At 47.9% G+C, this 23,190-nt stretch overlaps 1 protein-coding gene across 2 annotated transcripts in view; it reads left to right on the forward strand.

The window, feature by feature from the left end:
* LOC144159327 (ATP-dependent RNA helicase DHX30-like) overlaps positions 1-8,914 on the forward strand; it is a 44,625-nt gene extending 35,711 nt beyond the window's left edge. For both annotated transcript variants that reach the window (XM_077690740.1, XM_077690739.1), the window contains 2 exons: positions 3,901-4,093; positions 7,775-8,914. In XM_077690740.1, the coding sequence (XP_077546866.1) occupies positions 3,901-4,093; positions 7,775-8,089 (508 nt within the window). In that variant the 3' untranslated portion in view covers positions 8,090-8,914. The remainder of the gene's footprint in view (positions 1-3,900; positions 4,094-7,774) is intronic.
* The last annotated feature ends 14,276 nt before the right edge of the window (positions 8,915-23,190 follow it).

Below are 23,190 nucleotides of genomic sequence, written 5' to 3' on the forward strand. Positions count from 1 at the left end.
CGCTGACAGTCTGATGATGGTTGGGAGAACAGAAGATGTTAAGGGGCTACGAAGACAAAATACAAGTTTGGTTTGTTAAACGGACTGCTTAACCTATTTCATGGCAAGCTTCTAGCAATGATTGAGATATTTGGGAAAACATAAAGCAGTGGAAAGTCCCTAACTTTCTGGAAATTTCTCTGAAATCACAGAATCTTGTTTATGTGAGTGGCTGCTGCCGACTTAAATCACCGCCAAGAAGCGTGACTGGGCTGTTGTAATGGGGCCCCTTGTTTTTTTTTTCTGTTTTTTATTATTATTATTATTTATTGTATCACTCAAATGCTAAAGTCAATAATGAGAGTTAGCTGAAGAGTGATGCACAATTTTGATACAGGAGGAGGAGGATAAACATCTTTATTGTGGGAAAAAGTTGCGTGAACTCTTCGGGAGGTGAAGTCCTCAGTCCAGCACCCCATATGCCTTGCCAGCCACTACAGCCCGCTCCACCAGCTGAAGCTGGTTGGACAGGCATGAGTTGGACAGGGCATGCCTCCAGAGCTCGGGATAGTTGTAAGGAAATATGCAATTCTGTTCTCTTGTACTAGGCTGCATCAAAAGCATGAAAATTGCGAAAATTGCACCAAACTGCTCCAAAAGCAGGCCAAGTGGCACTGCTTTTTGCGGGTGATCTGATCTTGGTATCGCTAGGTCAGCTAAACCTTCATCTTCTGCTGTCACCTCTCTTATCGTAGGTCACTTGCAAACACATAAACGACAGAAAAAAAAAAGAAAACTGGGAATTGACACAAACTATATCTTCTAAAGTGTGATTGGCTCCCCAGCTGCATTAACTGAAACGGCCTTTTTAATTGGGTGCTGCTATGGCAACAAAAAGCGGGGCCTCTGGGCGAGGCGGCTGCTCTGTGCAGTTCAAGCACTCAGTGCGCTCTACCGATCTTTTCCCTGATTTAGTTTATGCAGTCAGTGTGATTCCCTTTTGATGATTTTATCTGTTGTGGTACTGAACAGTGATGCTAATATGGGGATAATGCCTGATAACGTGGGCCAGATTACGGGAAGTTGCACAGCTGTAAAGACGGAGTCCTTTACCGCTCTTCCCACCTGATCTCTGCTTATCAGCGTCTTTCAAAGCCCGTCGTCACCTCGTTCCTTTCCTTCCCACCTTTTCTTCCATCACCGCCTCGCACTACCATTCGTTTCACTTCCCCTTCTGTCACCAACTCCACACCACACCCTCGACACCCTCCAGAAACTCCACTCAAACTCCACTCAAGCTCCATCGACAAACTCCACACCCTCATCTTTCCCCCCTCAATTTAGCTTGGCTGCATCGGCCTTCCCAGCTTATCTCGCGCGCTCGAGGCACAGGGCTGGGAGGGCTGGCCGAAAAGGTTTGAAAAACTGCGGTTGATTCCTCTGTCATAGGAATCGGTAAAACACGAAAGTGAAATGTGCAGCGAAATCTGCAGCTGAGCATGATTTGCGGGTCGGCGGCTGTCTTTTGGGTGTGCTTGGGCAGCGATGTCCTGTTGGTGGGTCGCTTTGGCAAAAGTGTACTGGCGTCATTTCCATGACGAATATGACGTCAGTGAAATCTTGGGGAATCGCGGCATAAAACACTTTTGTGTTAAAATATAAAACCCGAAAACAAACAACCCTAAGTACAACGTACCCTCTAGTAATAAAGGTTGCTTTCCCGCAAGAAGACCCTGTGTGCAGGGGTGCACCCTTTACAGGCCACTTGCTTCGTTGTACTGCATCACTTCCATGATGGATATGACGTCAGCGAAATCTTCGTGTATCCGAAAATAAAACACTTTTGTGTTAGAAAAACTTTTGGAGTGGAAGTGGCACCCTGCTGTTGGATCCGGCAGCCACCATATAGCTCCAGGCAGGAAACGTGAGGGTGCACACACAGCACTTGCGGTGTTTCTCCGATACTCTTGGTGAAATGCTTCTGAACGCTATGGTGAGCCCGCATGTCACCTTCGGCTGCATGAATCGTGCCAAGCAGAAGGCAAGAATCATTTTTGATGAGTAAGTTTGTGCGAAACAGCCTTCAATCGCTTCTTCCCTTCTGTGCTCTGTCTCACTCAAGGGGTGCAGTTGCAGATGAAAACGCTCTCTGCCAACTAGCGAAGCTGTTGTTGCTGGCCGTAATGTGTGCGGCGTCATCAGAAGACCCCAGGTCATAGTGACTCTTGCCATTTACAGCAAACCTAAGCACGCGTTCTACGAGGAGCGCCCAGCTTCAGTTATAAGAGGACTTTGCTGTACAGGAGTTCTTGTTCATTTGTTGCACTCACAAACCAACTCGTCTTCCTGGCAAATTTTTGCTGTAAAGAAGTTTGTTGTTGCATCTTTTTAGGGCAAATGAATAATGGCTCTTTTTCATGCCTTTAAATTAACACATGTTGCTGGTGAATGTGCAGCGGGAGTTTTGAACTGCAAAGTATGGTTACAGCCATATTGCCCGCATATTTCCAAACAAAAATTATCATTGTATCCTGGAGTGGGCCAATTGGGCTTTAGTTTAAGCAAGGCGTTGAATTGCATATGCTTGGACCGGAACTTTCAAAAGGAATCAGGATTTCATTCTCTTTCATCCGTTTTGTTACGGTCCGTCTCGTTCTAATGAGGTTTAACTGTACAGCGATTGCTTCATGAAGCAAAATACTTGTTGTATCATGTTTCTTGGTAGACAAATGTAGACGGATGTGCATGCATTGGTCCTGTCACCAAAGCACTCTGGTGTGCCCGTTTTGGATCAGCTGCGTATGGTTGATGATTGCATGTGTTACGTAGTTCTCGCCCCCTCCGGTGGTTTTCTTAGTGGAATTCTAGGTACACTTTAGTCTGAGCTATACAAGCAGTGCGTTGCACGTTAGGAAACGAGTGTGTTCAGTGATGTTCCACACTGGGGAGAAAAATTCCAATTTCTAGGTACAAAAATTCCCTATTTTTAGCATTTTTCCCCCCGCAGGTTTCTCAAGAATTTCCTGCAAAATTCCCTGCGTTCTCTTTCTGCAGCTGATAGATCTTTACGTGGATTACTGTACGGTTTTGGTTGTCAGCCAGCACCACCTATGTTTACTTTACGAAGCCTTCCAGACGCAGACGTCGTTCAGAGAATCATAGTTTCAGTGTTAACTGAATTCCACTAGATCTGTCGTTTAGTAGCATTTGGCTATGCATTTTGCGTTTTGAACCGAACAGCGTGCTTACTTTACATGCTAAAGTTCAAAGTTAAAACTGCCCGTAAGCAAAAGAACAAGGCATTGTTGGGTGATTGCGGTAATTTTAGCTCAGCGCCGGAACTGCTGGCGCCTTCTGCTGATGTTGACAGCATGCAGACTAAGGCGCGCCCGAAATGCTTATTTGTATATTGCGCAGGAATACACGGGAGCAGGCTTCAAGCCTTCAGCCGCTGCCGCTTCAGGCATTGCTAGGTTGTTCTCATGGAGTATTCTTTCCTCTATGCTGCCTTCTGTTTTATGAATGCGAGCGGTCGTGGATGCTTGTGGTTTGCAGGAACATGACTGCCGATTATTGAACATAAATGTGACAAGGTGTTCAGGTAACATTCTAAAAGAAAAAAGGTAATAAATAATGCGAGGTCCGGTGATGCTTGTGGTTTGCGGGAACATGACTGCCGATATTTGAACATAAATGTGACAAGGTGTTCAGGTAACATTTTAAAAGAAAACGAGGTAATAAATAATGCGAGGTCCGGTTTACTGACATTATTTTTCCGCTTTACTCTACGACTCCTAAAATTCCCTGTATCTATTGAAGATTCTCCTTTTCCCTTATGGCGAATATTACAGCCAAAAATTTCCCCAAAAAGGGAAAATTCCCTGCATGGAATGTCACCGAGTGTGTTCTTTCCCGACTTAGGGACAACAAGCGGGCAGCTATCTCCGAGGACTCGTTGCTGCACCGGGTGCCGCCGACGTACGAGCATCCCTGGCTGGTGTACTTCAGTGCCCTGCAGCCCTCGGAATACCAGCTCACCACGGTGTACGACTCCACCATGGTCACCTCGCTGCACCTGCTCTTCTTTGCCGGCCGCGAAGTCGACATGATTGAGGTGCGCACTGTTTTTAAGTGCAGAGCACTTTAGGAGCTCACCTTGTCGTCGTAGCGAGCTCGCAGGACCCAATTAGAACCGCGTGGCGTTCCATCGTTGCAGCGTATTCCAGAGGCTTCGAAAGCCAAGTGGTTTATGTGGTCATAAGCGTTCGAAACTCGTGAACCACTGGCGCTTGTCATGCATCTCCTCGTTGTTTAGCGCAAAGAGGACTGCAGGTACATTTGAGGCAAAATGTACGTAATTAGCTGACAGCACCCACGTTCATTTTGTTAGGAACGCTCGTTGGGTTGGTCTTTGATAGTAAGATTAATTGATTGATTGATTGGCTGTTTATTGGAGGAGGTCATAAGACCCTGAAGGGGGTGGAGGAGAGTGGGAAAAGGGGAAAAGTTATCAAACTAAAAGTCTTCAATACACATTTGTTCTTGTCACATTGGAAAGTCAGTTCGCACTCACAGAACAGTTCGCACTCACAGAATCACTGACCCATACAGGGCTTAGTCAATCACGAATCAAACTGCTTTATAGAGACCATTCTGGAGGGAGAAGTGGCAGTGCAATGCCGGCTCGTGCGGGAGGAAAAGCAAGCACAAAAAGAACAGAACTCCCGCTGGCGCAGTTTCAGGCAGGGGGCCCGTGAGCACTGCGAAGGCGGGAAATTTGAATTGCATGGGGTAGTAGCAGTGAGCGGATAACGGTGCTACAGCCCATTATGGCGAATCACTGCTCTGCATTTCCGACAGCTTTCACATTGAGTGGAACGACTTGAATTTTTTGTTTTTCTTGGTTAGGTAAGGTTGCCTCACACATCTACCGTATTTACTCGCGTAATGAACCCACTTTTTGTTTCGCTAAAGTTGGCATGAACTTGAAGGGGGGTTCATTATGCGGAAAAAAAAGTTGCAACAGATTTCTAAAAGTTGAAATTTTAGGCAATACACATAAGCACTATCAAAACCGTACGTTTTCTTTTCGAAACAGGTACGAAATTAAGTAACCCAATTTCTTTTTAATTAAAACATGCTAGTGCCCCCCAACCCCTGCTGGCGAGTCTGTTCATCCCCCTATTCGTCATCAGAACTGTCTTCCTCACTGAAGTCGCTTGCAGCTTCCCGGACATCATCGGCCCACAGCGCATCATCTTCTGTGCCGTCAAGGCTTCTCGAAATTCCGGTCTTTTTGAAGCTATGGACGATGCGCTCAAAGGGCATTGCTTTTCATGCCTTCAATATACATCCGCAAACTGTCGACTCCACCATCTCCAGTTTAAAGCTGGCGGGGGTGGACTTTCCCTGCTGCGTAACTCGCATACTGGCCCATCATACCATCATACCGTTAGCACAAAAGACGTCGGAGCACAAAAACGTGAAGAAAATGGTGAGGTCACATATCAGCACATCTATGAGTACGAGAGGTGTTGGCATGAAGCAGGGAAGAAATGCGGAGTGCGGAGTACATTTGTTGTTTTGTTCGCATGTCGCTGCTCTTCTATGGCGCCATACACAAGAAGGTTTGGTTTGGGTTCGGCAGATGGTGCTCCACAAGCGGGCAAATTTTTAAGTTGTGAGCCGCGGCATTCCTGCTCACGTTGCCGGCTAGTTTCCAGATTTCTGTCTGTCTGTCTGTCCGTCTCTCTTTTTTTTTTTTTTTTTTTTTTTTAAGAATGCTGTTAGCGCCTCTGCCTACTAGTACTGTGGCGTGGTATTCGGTTTCTGCAATCGTCGACGGCTTCAGCAATCCCGTAGAAATAAAATATTGAACAGTGCCTGTTCTATTCGCGCCGCATTTTTTATGAAAGGTAACACAAAAGTGATTTTTCGAAACAAAAGTTGTTCGTGGGTTCATTACGCGAGTAAATGCACTACTTTATTTTGTTGCAAAATCGTGCTTGCTGTGAAGTTGGGCTGCCTTTAAAAAGGTCGCAACTTTGTTTAACTTGAAAGAACCAGCCTTTGACTCTCCGCAGCTCCATTTCAGCCAAGCGCAAGAAATATCGAAAAAAGTTAAAGCTGTTCCACTCAATGTGCAGGCTGTCGGTGGAAGTGCAGAGCAGTGATTTCGCCATAATGGGCTGTAGCGCCGTTATCCACTCACTGGTACCACCCAATGCAATTCAATTTTCCCACCTTCGCAGTGCTCACGCGCCCCCTGCCTGAAACTGCACCAGCGGGAGTTCTTTCCTTTTTTAGCGTGAGGTGCACTGGCCGAGGTTGAGCAGGTTTGCGTGGCTCATGGAGAGCCGTGCTGCGCAAGCGTGGCACGGGATGGCCCGGTCCACTGGATGATCATGCGAGGGGTGGCCGGGTGTGGAACCGATAGCTCGTGCGTCGCAGCAATACAGCGGGGTGTCTGCCAGCGTGGTATAGCCATGGAGAAAGAGAGTGAAATGGCGCACAGCTGGCGCGCCTGAGCCGCCATCACGACTGGACTGGACTGGATTGGATTGGATTGGATTGGATTGGATTGGAAATAGTTTTTGCAGCAGTAAGCATGATAATCAGCTAATCCTACACAACCAGGAACCCTAAAAATAACCAGCTCAACCTTAGCTCACGCTACGTATATCCTGGCATAGCCAAGCTAATTCACTGCTAATTTTTTGTGCTTGCTTTTTCTCCTGCACGTGCCAACGTTTCACTACTGTCCATTCTTTTTTCGCGTAATCGTAAAAACCAACTCATTGAGCGTCTCTAACTAAATGAACGCAGGCGCTGCCAGTTAATTACGTATATTTTGCCTCAAATGTACCTACAGTTTTCTTTGCGCTAAACAACAGGGCGATGTATGGCAAACACCAGCAGTTTACGAGCTTCAAACGCTTATGACTGTATAAACTGCTTGGCTTATACATATATATAAAAAAGTACGTATATATCCGTATACATATATAAAAAGTACGTATATATTCTCGTTTCATTGAGGCTACAACCATTTTTTTGTGTAAGGTTACCCATTGGAGCCATCTGAAATCTTGTTGGGCAACCGCCTTTGTCTGGCTGTCTCCCACACAGCAAGTCGTCCTTGGTGCAGTCCGGCAAGACCATGTTGTCAGTGAGCGAGCGCCAAGCACGCGACACCCACTGCAGACCGCCGCAAGATACCGGCTTGCGCAGGCGGCCAGCAAACACCTTGGTGTTGTAGTCGGCCATCGATTCATAAAGGCGTCGCAGAATTCTCGCTGTCAAAAGTGGCTACCTTTTCCCTGAGTGCCAGGTGCATCACCCACAAAACGATGTCTTACAAGCGTTGCATAACAAGCAACGTAGCTGCGCCCTTCAGCTTACGCCAGTTGTGTGCACTCTCTCCGGTGACACCGAACTGGCGCTCGTCAAACACATTGTCATTGGCTTGGGCATGCTATACGTTTCTTTTTAAATGCTGTTGTGAACCGGCTCAAAGTGCCTTCCCGCACACGCTCACTGACAGTGAGAGAAGCAAAAAAAAAAAAAAAAATGCCGGTGACTCTGGTTGATGTCAGTGGCAATGGTGCCTCTGCGGTTTGGATTGGCCCGATGGGCTGCCTGGTTGCCAGATCACGACCAACATTATGCCAGTGACAGGTATATAGGTCGAGGGGTGGCTTTTCGGCAAATTTTTTGGTAAAAAATCTGGGCCTATATTCCGACTTATACGGTACCTACAATGTTTTTCTTCTTATTTTCCCCTTTCTTTGCTCAGGATTACGTGTACCTCGCTGATACGCAGCAGGCCAAGGCTTCAGGTCAGGCCTGCCTGCTGATTGACAGGCAGTCAGTTTTGGCCTTCCGCTGCTCGATGGAGGACGCTGACCTCATCTGCCGTTGGCGCCGGATGGTGGACTACATGTTGGCGCTGCACCTTTCGCTCCACCGATCCGAGTACTGCAGCCCGGAGGAGACCGTTTTGCGGCAGGAGATCTGGCCCAAGGTTGTGGACGCCACCGCCCGGGTTCTGTCTCGGCACCGAGCGATGGCGGCCAGCTCTGGGAATTGCCCGAATGGCAGGGTGGAGTAGTTGATGCACGTTGTGCACTTAATTAATTTCAACCCCCTATTTATTATTTAGAGTTGTGTGAATAAAAAAAAAATTATTTTCATACTTGTGCAAGAGGACACACCAAGATAGGATCACTAAGTCAAAGTCGTATCGGTAAGTTCAGATCAAAGATCTTTTGTTTGTTGCTGTGGCAGTGTTCATGTGCCTTATTTACGGGGCCAAAGTGGTGTTTGTGGCCATATTTTTTGGTGTTGTGCATTTTCACTCTTTAGCTCTTAGAGAGAGAGAGAGAGCTTTATTTTTGTCCGGTTTGTAAGGACTAGTCCTTCTTTCTAAATGGCAGCCAGCAGTGTCTGCTGCAGCTAGGGACATATTATTAGGCCATGTATTGAGAATTTTCAAACTTTTTCATATGGATTGTGTTCCAGGTGCGTATTTCTGCGTAACGGAGGTGTTTTCACAGATTTGTGTTTTCCCGAGGAATGTCGATTTTGGTACCTTGTGAGGTGTAGTTAACTCCTGGTGAGTCAAGTATGTCTGAAAGAGTGGTATGTTCACTAGATGTGAGGCTGTTCACCACTAAAAGAACTTTTTCTTTTTGGGAAATCTTGCCTTTCCTTTTATTAAGCCAGTGTGCCTGCGGATGATGTGCAATGTATATTGCTAAGCGATCAATCAGTTTGTTCCGAGCCATGCGTCATGATTCCATAAACTGAAGCTGTGATAATGTAAAGCTAAGTCACAATGTTCCTACAATAAGTTCACTATACGATACGTTTTTGTGTACAGCAGATGTTATTTTGCTTGGAGCAGTCAAATAAAAGCTCGATCAATATCTAGAAACTGCGTTACCTTTCCTGGGCAACAGTGTGGGCCTTGCTTTGCTTTGCATGGGTAGTGGGAAGCATTAACATTTGACTCTGCATCAATCATCTGGTGCTGCAAGCACACTCTGTATGCCTTCACAGCCTTAGCGCCGATAAGCGCAACTGAGTTTTAGCCCACCAGGGTAACGTGCAGAAATGTACGGAACAATCTTTCGGGTGCTAATATTTGGGGAGCTTTGCATTACAATCGCCCTTGCCTGGCCCACAAAGCTGCAGCGTTGCTCTAACTGGCCTTGAATAGTAAGTTAGTGGTAGTAAAATGTTTTATTGAGCTGTTTGAAGTGGGAGTGGTTTCCTGTAAGAGTTGACTAGATAACGCTGGTTATCAGGTCCTCCCACAGCTAGGAGAAGGGGAACGGAGGTATAGAACAGGCGGAAGGTTGGGGTGATGTTCACCCTCTGTTATGTGTGCAGTATAGTGCCAGGTTGGGAACAAAATTCACTTTCAGCATGAAACTGAGTGGAGAGCCAGGTTTTTAGTCTGCAGAGTAGTGGTTCTTCTACTTTGGAGAGTTTGGGAGGGGGTGGGGGGAAGTGTTGTGAGAACGATGATACTGAGTGATGACTTCTAAAAGTGACAAATAGGTGAATAATTTAACTCTAATAGAGTGCATTGGCACCAAACACTAGAGTTAGGAGAGCACAAATTACTGAATTGAGCTGTCCAGAGGCATGCAATTCTAAGGGAGCTGAGGCAAGTATTGAGGCCTTGTATGCCTTATCATTCAGTAGATTGAACGGAAACAGTGCAACGTGAAGGGTACCAAAATTCTTCCATACACAAAAGGAAATTGGCTATGTTGTAGTTGGAATTGAACCTGAATTGGAATTGTCTGGAATTGGAATTGCCTGGAACCTAAGTTGGAATTGCCTGCTGACGAGAAAGTTTGCCTAATATGTGGGCTAAGCTGCTGGTTGCAACACACCTAGGTGGATGTCTAGGTGAGTTAAAGTACATCCAAGTGAACTGAGAGAAATTAAAGTAACAAAGAAAAGGTGCATGACTAAATTATATAGGGTGAATGAAAGCGAATCAAATAATTTAAAATGGATGACTAAGCAGTAGAAGTGGACAGTTCAGTGAATTAAGGTGGATGCTTAAATAAGTTGAATGACTTAGTAAAGAGGTTAATGAAGCAAAATATGGATAATAACTGGTAATTAGCCAGCTAATAAAGGAAATTCATTTAATGGCTGCTAATTAATTATGAATCAAGAAACCTTGGGGTCAAAGAATGGTTTCGGCGAGGTCATGAATGCAACAGCTAGAAACCTTTTGAAGAAGCCTTTGTCCTGCACTGACTGATGAGGACAATTATAGTAATGATGAATCAGTGTGGCTAATTAAACTCGCCTATTAAAGTGAGTAAACTAGGACCACAAAGGAAATCTGTGTAGAGGTCAGTATAACAATTGTTGGTAGAGACTAGTCACAACAAAAAAGATGCAAGATATATCGACGGTAAATGTGAAAAACTGTGGTTGATTCCTCTGCCATAGGAATCGGTAAAACACGAAAGTGAAATGTGCAGCGAAATCTGCAGCTGAGCATGATTTGCAGGTCGGCGGCTGTGTTGTGCTTGGCAAGCAACGTCCTGGTGGCAGGTCACTTCGGCAAAGGTGTACTGCCGTCATTTTCGTGATGTATATGACGTCAGTGAAATCTTGGTGTATTCCGGTATAATAAACGTTCGTGTTAAACTATAAAAACCGAAAACGAACATCCCTAAATATAACGTTCTCTTTAGTACTAAAGGTTGCTTCCCCGCAAGAAGACCCTGTGTGCAGGGGTGCACCCTTTACAGGCCGCTAGCTTCGTCGAACTGGTGTCACTTCCGTGAGAGATATGACGTCAGCGAAATCTTCGTGAATCCCAGAATAAAACTTTCGTGTTAAAATAGCGCCGCCGTAGGGAGTACACATGTACAAACGCGCTAACGTGTCAATTTGCGCGCCTCGAGGATATACTCATCGCATGTGTCTGTCTTTGATGGATATCGTTACTTTAGCCTTTGCCTTGAAGTCGCCATATGCGACCCTGCGATTTTTTTGTAGCGTGAGCTACACTGGCCGAGGTTGAGCAGCTTCGCGTGGCTCCTGGAGAGCCGTGCTGCGCATGCGCGGGGAGCAGTGACGTCACACGGTTCACAGTTGGCGGGCCGGAGCCGCCGCCGCCGCCACGACTAGGTTGGATTGGATTGGACTTGAAATCGATCGTTTTTGCAGCAGTAAGCATGATAATCAGCTAATCCTAGACAACCAGGAAAGCTAAGAATAACCAGCTGAACCTTAGCTCACGCTACGTATATCCTAGCATAGCCGAGCTTAGCGCTTTTTTTTCTTACTGTTACCGGATCCGCCCCTGCGGGACCAGGGTTGCGCATTTTGATTTCCCCGAACCTCCGCGGTTTTATGGCGGGAACTTCCTCTTTCAGTGGTGCACAGAAAACTAGCGCGGTATTATTAGGCTCATTGAGCGTTTTTCCGTGAACTATTTTTCGCAGCCCTCGTATTCATCGCTAATCAAAAGTGTCGAAATACGTCATTACCGTCTACCGGAAACAAAGACGACGTCTGCCGGAAGTGAGGGCCCGCCTGAACCTGGAATCGGCCGCAGCGACAACTGAGCTGTGGAAATCGCTGTGCAACACCATCGCTGCGCAACACCACCCTGTTGCAAAGGCGAAGTCGCTAAGGATCGTCGTGATCATCTTGATCATCATCATCCGCAGGAACACCGCGACAGAGCATTGCACGGGCCCGCTTTCCAAGCGGGCCTGGGCTGGGATCGGGCTTGACCATGGGCCCGGGCTGTGTTCGGACTTGATGTTAGGCCTGGCCATTAATATTTCCGACGTGACGTGTAGAAAAGAGCATTAAAAGGAAGGTTCTGCGTATTTTCATGTGTCTGTTGATGTAGTGCTATGCATTGTTTTAAAAATGTGTTTTTCTAGCTCTCATAGTCACTGTGATGTAATTTTAATGGTGTTTCACGTACTGCATCAACATTTTGTGTTTTGGGGTATAACATACCAAAGATACGATTACAAGGAATGCCGTAGCGGGGAAGTAACACCTGGACACCTGGAACTGTGCACTTATGTCTATGTACAGGTGTGTTTTACACGTCGCAACTAGGCGCGTAGCCAGGAATTGTGAAAGGACACTACCTTTGGCTAATTAGGAGGAGCTTGGGTGGAGCAATTGCCGGCATATCCAGCCAGGCTAACGCCGCCTGATCCCACAACAACAACCACCACCACCACAGGAATTTTTGTCGGGGAAAGGGGGGGGGGGGGGGGGGGCGGTCGACCAAAGATGGGACTGGGAAATATGTAGGCAAGGCTTCTTGTGCGTTGTTTTTCAAACGAGGCTTGGAATAACTGACTTTAACATGCGATTTGTGTATGATGATAATGATGATGGACTAAATTTCCGTTCGCTGGTCTATGGGTAGACCACGGGTGATTCGTTCGTCCGTAGAGCAGGCGGTTATGCGGGCACGCGCTCGTGAGTGGCGCGCGGTCCCCGAAGTTCGTCAGGTGGAAGTGGAGGCCAACACTGGGTGTTTACTACCAAGATTCGCGTGTTTTAGATTTTCCTTTAGGAAAGGGACTAATAAGTTTTCTTATCAGCGATGAAGTACAGTCGAGCACGATTTGAAGGTCATCGCACCAGGATCGAGCGGCCACGCGTGCCACCGTCCTACGGTTTCGTTTCGGAACCATGAAAATCAAGATTTCGCACTCTTCGCTGCGTTGTTGGCTGTTCCATGCTACAACAATGGCCCGCACAACTGACTTGCCACCCTTTGGGTTTCGAGCTTAAGTCACATTCGTTGTTATCAAGCACAGACTTGGTTGCCTTTTATCTACGCCGACGATAACGAAACTGACATGGAAGATATGCTAAAGCTGGTGTTCTGTCACCTTTATTTGAAAGAGTAGCTTTCCCGCGATAACCTTCGAATCGCAGTGAACTGTTGATTGATTGATTGATTTATTGTGGGTTTTAACGCGCCGACGCAGCGCGGGCGATGAGGCGCGCCGTAGTGGAGGGCTCCGGGGGGCTCCGGAAAAACGCCCGTACACACGGGCGTTTTTGCGTGTCGCCTCCATTAGAAAAGCGGCCGCCGCGGCCGGGGAATCGAACCCGCGACCTCGGGCTCAGCAGCGCAACGCCTTAGCCACTAAACCACCGCGGTGGGTCGCAGTGAACTGTACGTGCGGCACATTCGTATATTATGGCCATGAAGCTAGCAAACGTGCGTCTTCGTCTTTAAGTAATCGCCTTTTTTGTTAATAGTAAACTTACGCTTAGCGGAACACCTTATTGCACTGCTGTTGAAAGTTGAGCTTGATGCACGTTTCTTAAATTTTATTCTATTTCTATCCGTTAAATCAAATGGACATGGCTTCAGTAAAATTCCGGTTAAGCAAATACATAATGCTGATTCTAGCCAAGAGGGAGGTCAATAAAACAATGGAATAGTGCCAAAAAGGCAAAGCTTTACAATAAAGAGAATTGTACAGTTTTGTTGATGTGGAGGAAATACAAGATGGGCAGAGCAATGCTTTTCATACAGCAGAAATTATGGAACTGCAATAGTCAATGAAATGTGATGTCGGGCCCGCGGTGGAAAGGAGTAATGGTTCCGGGTCTCACATTTGCGAATGCTGTACTCTGCTTAAAATCAGACGTTCTATCAGGCCTTGAAGTGAACCAGAGAACGGTAGGACGTTTGGCCTTAGGCGCGCATGAAAAAACAACTAACGAAGCAGTTCAGGGAGATATGGGCTGGGCATCGTTTGAAGTTAGAGAAGCTCAGAGTAAAATATACTTTGAGATGAGGTTGAGGGCAATGGATCAACGAAGGTGGGCAGCTAAGGCTTTTAGGTACCTATAATACTTGAAAAGCGTGGACACGCAGTGGTTAAGAAAGACTAGAAGGCTAACGATGAAATACGGAAAGAACAGTGGAGAATCCAAAACAGCCAAGGTAACCAAAAAAGAGGCAAGGCAGATTGAAACGGATAAATGGAGGGGAAAAAAATGGAAGCTAAAACGTCGTTAGAGATGTACAGGGCTGAGAAATTGAACGTCAGAAGGGAAAATTTCTACGATAATTCCCAGGGCAGTGCTTTGCTTTTTGAGGCTAGAGCAGGTTGCCTGCGAACTAAGAGTTTTGTGGGGAAATATTCACAAAATGATGGGGTATATATGCCTGGTCTGTGGGAAAGAAACAGAAACTATGCGGTACATAGTATTAGAATGTGAGGTTATCCATCCAAATCTACATGAAGGGAATATTGGGCTTTCAGAATCCCCAGGATTTAAGGGTATCACCGAGGAAGTAAACTTCAAGGCTGTCGAGGGGATGAAAAGAAGATTAGAATGCTGGTGGACGTAAAGCAGAGAGGGGTATATTGCCTAGGACAGTTACCACCTGTAACAGGAAGAAAAAAGTATTTCGTGCCTAATAAGCTTTAGTGCCTGCCCTAAGCAGCGCTAGTATTAAACCAAGAGTGTAAAACATGGTTTGGTAAGATGACATGTCATCACCCCGCTTCAAAGGAGAAACCAATAGCAATCATCATCATCATCATCAACTAACGTGAAACCTGGGGAGGGCGAAGCATTGGCGCCTTGGCGTTTTTTCCCACGGAGATGAAACCGTTTGGGGGTAGAGGTATAGAGCTTTGCAGTAAAAAGTCTCGTGTCTTTGAAGCACGAGGCGTTGAAAAACGAGTGTCCCGGTGTGCTCTTTTACTGCGCGTTTTTGCCCACGGAGATGAAACTTTCTAGCATTGGAATACGAGTGTCCTGGTGTTTTAGTACCGTGACGACATGAAACGACGACGACAGGAGACGTCGACAGTCCGATCCCCTAAATGGTTTCGCCGCTAATATGATTAATTTCCTTCAGCGTCTAAGCCCGGGCCTGGTCACGTACACGTGGGCACTGCTTAGGCTTAAAATAAATTACCGGGCCTGGGCTTGAGACGACAATCCAGGCTCGGGCCCGGGCCAGGCTTACTTATAATTGCCCAGGGCCGAGTCGGACTAGAGCTTCATAAAGCAGGCCCGGGCCCTGAAATCAGGCCCGCGCAGGGCTGTACACGGCGACAGAGAATCTCCCCACGTCGGTGCTCCCGGCGATGAGTCATTGATTTCGCGAGCAGCGGAGCTGCTTGTCTTGCTCTCTCAACTGTCTTTCAGCAGTTCGAGGACATGGATGGCGAATGCAGCGTCTCCGTCCTAAGACCATCCCTCGACGTGGAAGTAATCTTGCCTAACATGTTAAGCCTAAATTCAGGTGCCTAAACGTAAATACGTGGCGGCAGAAAGAATGAAACGGATTATGGAAGATGTGAACGATCTATTTTTAGTATCTGCAAGGCAGCCATAACAGAGCTCACGGAGTCTACGCCCGCTCACAGCTTGTTCTTCGTCAGAGGGTATACGCCGGCCCACATGCTGAACTTCCCTCTTTACCGTCATCTCTTGAAGATATTTCTTTTTCAAGGGAAAGGGTAGAGGGAGAGGAGAGTGGGTGTTGGCTTCAGCCTCCAGGGTGCATTCAGACCCCCCAGCAGCCCACTCCCGGGAGATCAGTGTCTCCTGGTCCTCGAGCTGGGTGTCAGCCTATGCTCCCACTGCTCCAATCTGGGCGAAAGGATTGGATTGGTATGCTTGACGTACTCCCACACGAGCTGTTCGGTGGTGTACGTACGTGTATCGCACGCTGCGCAGTTGTAACAGCTAGTTGGTGAAATGTGATGTAGAACTGCCATGTTGTAGTAAGTCTGTGTTTGAATTCGGCGCCAGATTCGTGAGTCTTGTGCGTTGAGTGATGGGTGAAGGACATCTATGCGAGTTGAGCGGATATAAATCGCAGTTGAATGGATACGGCCGTTGCGGGTGGCATGTGAACGCGCCGACTCCACCCGCCGCTGCCAGCGGCGCCGCGGCTACGACATGCGTGACGGGTGGTTTTCCCGCACAAATTTGGACTCAAGATGGCGGATGGAATTGACGCACAACTCTGCTCGCCTGGGGGCGCTATATACAGTAGCTTCCTAGCGGGTAATTATGGCGGTCATCTACTGCCTGGAAGCTGTTCATTCACCACGCCGATCGACCTTGTACGTGTGGACCCAGGGACACTCCTTACTAATGGGCAATAAATTTGCCCATCAGCAAGCCTGTGCATTTTCCTTCCAGGCTTCTGAGGACACTTCGAGTTTCATACCCCTGGTCACCTCTTAAAGGAGCACTGACACCAATTTTCGGCGTTAATATTATTGCACAGTTCGCTTCCTTCACTCAACAGAATACCCTGGCTGAAATATGAGCGGCCTGCGACGCAAAGAACATAGTTCAATTGGATCGCATTTATCGCGCCGACGGAGCAGCGCGCGGAGCGGCACTCAGCAAATGGACATCAGCGCGACATCACTCCAGGAGAGGAAAAAGAAGTGACGCGACAGCGCTCGCCAAAAACTCGTGACGTCACTTCACGCGCGCGGCCGCACGAGCGGCGAGCGGGCGCAACACCCTCTCAAGCGGGCGCCGGTGACGTCCGCACAAAGCGGTGAGGTCAAACCGGGAGGCTGTCATATGCGCCGTTCGGGATAAAAGCGCGGGAATTTGAAACAAACGATTTTCAGGCCGTTCAATGTAATTAACTATCGCGCGCTGAAGTATTTGAAGTGCTGTTTCAGGTTCGCCAGACCATTAAGCATCGATAAAAGCAATAAAAGTGTAACATAAAATTTTCGTGTCAGTGCTCCTTTAAGGTGTCACCCAACAATACCGCTCTTGTAGAATTCAGTGTTCCTCCTCACCCCAAGCTCACCAAAAGCGATAAGTTACAGTCAGGAAACTTCGAATCAATATGTTCCCTCACCAAACTTTGCCGGCGTATTGGGAGCAAATACTGCCCTTACCCGGAGTTCATATGATCTTGGGATTCGCCTTTAAAGGGGCACTGAAACAAAAATTTTCTATCTTTTTTTTTGCGATAAGTAGCTATAATGACGTGTTTATCACGCGTGGAAACCGCATTTGCTTCAGCGCACGACGGTTGTTTGATTAGCGATGTTGTTAATGCGGCCAGTCGCAGTTTCGGTTTCAGCGGGTGCCGCGAAAGGTGGGATTTTGTATAAACAAATCGGTCTGGTCGATTTCGCGTCAGTGGCAGTTTCTGCCAATACCCGTTCGTACTGATCTGGTCAGCCGCTTAATTAAAAAGCGACCGTTGACGTGATGCAAGCGCTGCGAGTGCAAATCGCTACCGCGGCTGACAGCGACGCGCGGCGCTCGAGGCAGTGGGCGGGGAGCAGCCGACTGGTCTGCCTACAGCATAGATTTTCTTATGTCCTACAGGTCTGCCTACAGCCGGCGCTGGGAGCAGCCGGCTGGTGTGCCTACAGGTGCGCCTACAGATGTTAGGCTTAACACTGCGGCGGGTATTCGATTGCCGCTCTCATAAGCGGTGCAGATGACGATTTTTAAGGCAATTTTCCAACATGTAATTACCTCTTTCCTCGTGTGTGCAACTCTGTTTGCGCCATGAGTCCCATTTCGGGGAGCGGTAGCAAACTGTCACTCGAGCTGCCCGCACCTGCCCGCGCCACTTCACGGCCGCGGCCGCCGCCCGCACAGCGACCGGGCTGATGGTATAGATGGTATTCGTTGAAAAGTTTAGCGGTCAATTTCTTCGCTTGGCAACACTGGAAACGGCCTCAGACATGGCCGATGCGCCGCGTACATGGACAAGTACCGCCATCCCGCGGAGCCCGACGTAACGAGTGACGGCGCACTCACACGGTTGCATGGAGGAGAAGAGGGGTGCCTGATCTGGGGGCCGTGCGCACAACGTCGCCTAGCAACAGACGCTTGGCCACAGATATGGCGGCGCACTCGCATGGTTGCCTGCATGCATTCCACGCCATTGAATACCGGCCATACACGACTCCCTCAGTGCGCCTGTCGTGTGCCCGGCGCGTTTTGGTGTCCAATGTAATAAAAAGCAACAAAAATAGAGGGCCTGAAATCGCCGTCGAACTTAGGTCGCGGCCAGCTGCCCGATGAGCAAATTGAAAATCCCGGTGCCTCCACCGCCAACGATCGGATCGTTTGTAGCTCGAGAGCAAAAGCACCGAACTCCGATAGAAGCGACGAGCCGGCGAGAAACGCCGACAGTGCGAAAGCGGACAACAGAAACTCGTGACGTATTTGGATGCTGTTTATTTACTCCACATCCAAGTAGATGTCGATCTCGCGGGAACCTGCGGTGGCTGCGCGGTTGCGTTACGCACATTCTCAAATTGATTTTAAATATGTTCTAGGCTGTAATTGCGGCTGATATTTTGCAGATGATGTATGTGTATTCACACCAATCTATCTCCAAAGTTATCTCGGCTTCAAAATTTTGTGTCAGTACTCCTTTAAAGCGCTTAAACTCCGATTCGAATATTTTCAGAAGGCATACAAACAGGCTGGATTTCTTTTTGTTGTCGTTGTTGTTAAGGAGTTCCCAGAGTCATAGAGCACAAAACCAAATAGTATACATGGCTTCACAACAATAACCAAGTATTTTTGAAGAATTCTCCAGAGCAATCCGCTTCTCCGCTCACGCTCAAATTTCGCACGAAGGTCGCATTTTGTGGTCTCATTTAGCAATACTGAGAGCGTCAATGGTATAAGTATTGCCGTTCTAAATAAGTAGGTACACGTACTTATTTATAAAACGCATAAAAACTGTTCTCGCCATTGGAAAAGCCGGAGATGTTATTGAACAACATGGCGTGACTGACCAAACAAACTTGGCTGAAGAAAAAGGAAGAAAGGGAAAGAGTAAAATGTATTTATTCTTATTTATTTATTTATTTGTTTGTTTGTTTATTTGTTTATTTATTCATACTGCTAGCCCATGAGGGCCGATGCAGGATGAAAAAAAAAACGACGCTGGGATATGCAGCTGACAAAATAAGTCACACTTCAAAAACAGACTTTTCGAAAACAGATATACATAGAAGAAAAAAAGCACACATCGACATTTGGAAACACATAGTTCTTCACGCGCGAAACACTCTTTAACAATACTCATAATAATGTGAGATATAGTCCCTATGCCGAGGAACACTATTTCAAGTGCTCCTGTCTTCAAGGCCTTCACCAGGTTAAGTTGATCCTGTAGAGATGTGCTTTCCAGGGCCGCCTCCCGTGTATCCAATTGGGTAGGCTGCGTTTTGGGGAATTGTTACTGCTTGCCTGCTCCCCATATGTTTGGTCAGGACCACTTGGCGTAGAACAGCGTGGCTGTCCTGCCGCATTGCTTGCCTAGTTCGTCGAGGTCTTGCCGTTGGGGTTGCAGCATCTTAAACCATCTGAAATTGTGTACGCATGTGCCGGTTTGGATTTCTGGTAAGATTTGGGCTTCGGAAGCCGTGAAGTCCTTATGTAGAGTTCGAGTATTCAGTTCCGATCTGACGGGCTCTGTGTAGGGTTTCACCATATTCTGGCGCTGTTTATGGGCGCGATATGGTATCGTTGGATGCGTGGAATGTCAGTTCATACGCAGCCGCACCTTTAAGGTGCCTGGATGAGCTCCGGGACGAGGAGGAACATCCAGGCACCCTAACCACCTTGCAAGTAGGGTGCCGCCTGGATTATCTAGAAAAAGAAACACACAGTGCCGCGAGAACCGGCATTGTTATGAGGTTTACCATAAGTCACTCTGAAAGTGAGAAAGCAGAGCGGTAAAGAAAGCCGAGCTATCGGTTGCTCAACAGAAAAACAATCACAGATAGCCTTGAGCTAAATATAAAATACACCGGAAATAGTTCGTGCCAAGAATAACCTTTGTTTGAGTCAGTAATTTTTCTTTTTCTCCTGAGCAAATCTTCAGTGGGGACCACTTTTTCTTTTTCCTTTAAAAATCATTCCTTCTTGGGAATGAAACGTATATAAACGACTTCATAATCAAATGGTTACACTGTAAGCGGCTCATATTACTAATCATGGGTATAAACAGCTGCAATATAACGAACTATTTCTTGTAACCGCGTAGAGTCAGGTAGTGGCCACACAACGCTCGTGGGTGGTGCTTCTGCTACGCTTTTACCATGTCATCAACTATAGCTGGTATGGTTGCATACTTCGAACAGAGCTAAGAGGATGGCGACAAAGAAATGGCAACGCCTGTTTCGTCCCTCTTTCTTTGTACCGTCGTCTTAGCGCTTTTCGAAGTCAGCAGAGCGACCTCTACGCTACAGCCGGTGTCTCGAGCAATATGCCTCCACGAAACAAGCAGTCGAGCAGACGCGGGGAGACCAGCCTTGCGTATACACGCTCTCCCAGTCCAAGCGCGCTGAAAGTGCCTCGCCTCTGGGCGACCACTGCTCCGCGACCGTTAGTTCTGCGACAGTTGCGCACGACGACACAATGCCGCGACGAGCGGAAAACGTTTCAAGCGCGCCCCACCCCCTCTTTTCCGGGCCTGCGTTCGAATTCCTCAACGTCGCGCGGTAGCCTCGGACGAGCGCTATAAAACGCGGTTTGCCTCGCTATTGCGCATTCCCCGCGGAGCGTCCACTTCATCATCCCTTATGTGTCTCGTCGCAAGCGCGGCAAACTGATTACGGCCCCCTCTAGAGCATCTTCCAGTAGGCTGCTCGTTACGCTTAGAGCCCCCCATTTCGCTTCGCCGTGGAGCGAGCGCGTTCTTCAGCGTCGCAGCGAGTGGTGAATTATTTTACGTGCACGGCCTGCCATCAACAATTTAGAGGCGGACGTGCACGGCAGAGGGCGCGCGTCGCGCAGAAAGTGCGGGCGACGTTCGCGGGGCCAATTTGCATGCAGTTACCACTCGCTGATGACCGTCTGCGAAGCAGCGGCTTGCAGGAGCGGAACCAAGAGATCCCGTGCCTCCGTTGCCATGGCGACCGGCCGGGAGTTCGGGCTCGGGAAGAGGCAGGGGGAGAGGGGGAGGCGCTGGAGGGAACCACGGCTCACGTCTTTCTATCGACCAGCCATGGCTGTTTTTGTGTGTGTGTGTCTTCTCGGCATCCTTAGGGCTGTGCGGAGTCTTGCATGCCCTTTTCCTCCCCCCATGTCCCCCCTTTCTCTTTCAAACCCCCATCACTCCGTCCATTCTGCCGGCTTTCCTTTGTTCCTGCCGACTCTGCTTGTACGGTATACCGTCGGCGGTGGTTCCTCCGCCCATTCTGGAAGACGCAGACGAAAAAAAAAAAAATAAAACTCGAAGAGGGACGCAGCGCTGTAACCCTGACGAGTCGGGCAACACCCATCATGTAACGGCAATCCTGGACAGCGGTCCGCACCTCTTTGCTGGTACGAATGGCCGAGTTTAAAGTACGTCAGAGCGCGAGAGCCAAAGCAGGGCGTGTCGTGGCCAATTACTTGACGGTTATGAGGCGGCGGGCGTCTGTGACGCGAGGGCTTTCAGCCGAGGCTGTGTCGGTCTTGGTGCCCTGTCATCGGCCGCTCCAATGTCACCGCTTCAGTGTCTCACCATGCGCGGCCGCTGTTGTTTTGACAGGCTGCCAGCGTCCCTCTTATATGGTTTCCGCTTGGCGGGCATACATGACGCGACAGAGGAGAATGTGCCGTAGTTTCTCCTTTTCTCAAGCTTCGTGTGACGTCGAGCATCGCTGTAAACAGATGCCCGAGAAAAGTTCGCGACGATGCGGATGAATAATTCACATAGCCGACGCGCCGGCGCGGGTGGCAGCCACATCTGGGTGTGCGGTTTGTTTTAGCCGCAGTGTGTGGTGGTTCGAGTTTAGTGTTCGGAGAACGTAGATGTCTCGCATTATTATGATAATATGAGAAGATTCTCCTAAAAAATCTGGAACTTGAAAGCGTATCAGTTGCTTTTACTAGACTATTTTTATGTGCTGACATGCTACACTAACACCTGGAGATTATTCATATTCTGACGGCAACCTCGCTTGGTTCAGCCTGTCATAACACTAAGTACTAGAAAGAGACACTAAGTTTCTGGGCGACACACCATGGTTCTGCAAAGTTATCGTGTTATATGAGAAGCTCCAACTCTAAATAGCTGTCTTGTTATTATGCATATGAACAAATAGAGATATCTGACCAAACGCTTTAACGTAACATTGGTGGTATATACCCCTTAGTGGATGTTCTACGTCATCGAAATTCACTTTCACGCGTTCACCAGTCTCCAAAATGCTTCCCTTGTCGCCCATACGGTGACGGCTACAACGGTTAGCTATAAAATGCGGTTCGATATAGGTGAAATCCGAAAAAGGCTGCGGGTACGACACTTCGGCGCACGTTAGAGATGAATTCGTGGCCTAATTATTTTTTAGCTATCCACTGTGGTGACCCTGGTGCATAGCTGGTGTAGCTTCGGCGCTTTAAATGCCTCCTAATTTCGTTCTGCGTTTCTTTTTTTCTTCTTTTTATTGCTGTATTATACCGGGATGCTGAATTACGAAAATGAGTTGCAACTTATTCGGCCGTGCAGTACATTGCCCAGATGGCCCACGACAAAGGCTCCGAGGAGTTAGACATCTTTACAGATGCAGCTATTAGCGGCATGAGCGCAGCAATAGCCTGGACTTGCCCCGAAGACCCAACCCTGAATGGATCTCGGCAGATCAGCAACACGTTAGTGACGATGTCGAGCTATTTGCCATTCTTGGAGCACTCCAACAAATTCAGACCTCCCAGCAACCCGAATGTCACCATTACCGCATCATTACGGATTCACACGTTGCCCTCCAGGAACTCAACAAAGCTTATACCCATAAGCTCACCGCCAACCACATTATAAGCACTATTCAATCCTTGCGCGGACAAGGCATTCATATTCTTCTGGCTTGGACACCTGTTCACACAGCTGGAACGAATGGAAACCAGCAAGCACACAACGGAGTGCCTCCTTTCGACTCTTCCCCTGGCTACCACGCCGGCTGACGAAACTTCACCTACATCTTTAGCCTGGTATCAAAAAAGACAACTGCGGCAACAAAGTCAACGGTGCCTCCAATAACCCAAAACAGCGCTGTAGCTAAGAGAACAGCGCGAAATACAGCCATTCAACTTTTTAGCAGTGTCACGCGTGCGTTGATCGGTACGCATGATGATAATGATTAGTGGCTCTCCATTTGAATCAGGCCGTCGGTTGTCGGCGATCGATTTGCCAGTTTTATTCCGCTTACTTGCCCT

This window comes from Haemaphysalis longicornis, unplaced genomic scaffold (genome assembly GCF_048455015.1).
Source record: "Haemaphysalis longicornis isolate Haplotype H1 unplaced genomic scaffold, Haemaphysalis longicornis Haplotype H1 scaffold_10, whole genome shotgun sequence".
Classification (NCBI taxonomy): domain Eukaryota; kingdom Metazoa; phylum Arthropoda; class Arachnida; order Ixodida; family Ixodidae; genus Haemaphysalis; species Haemaphysalis longicornis.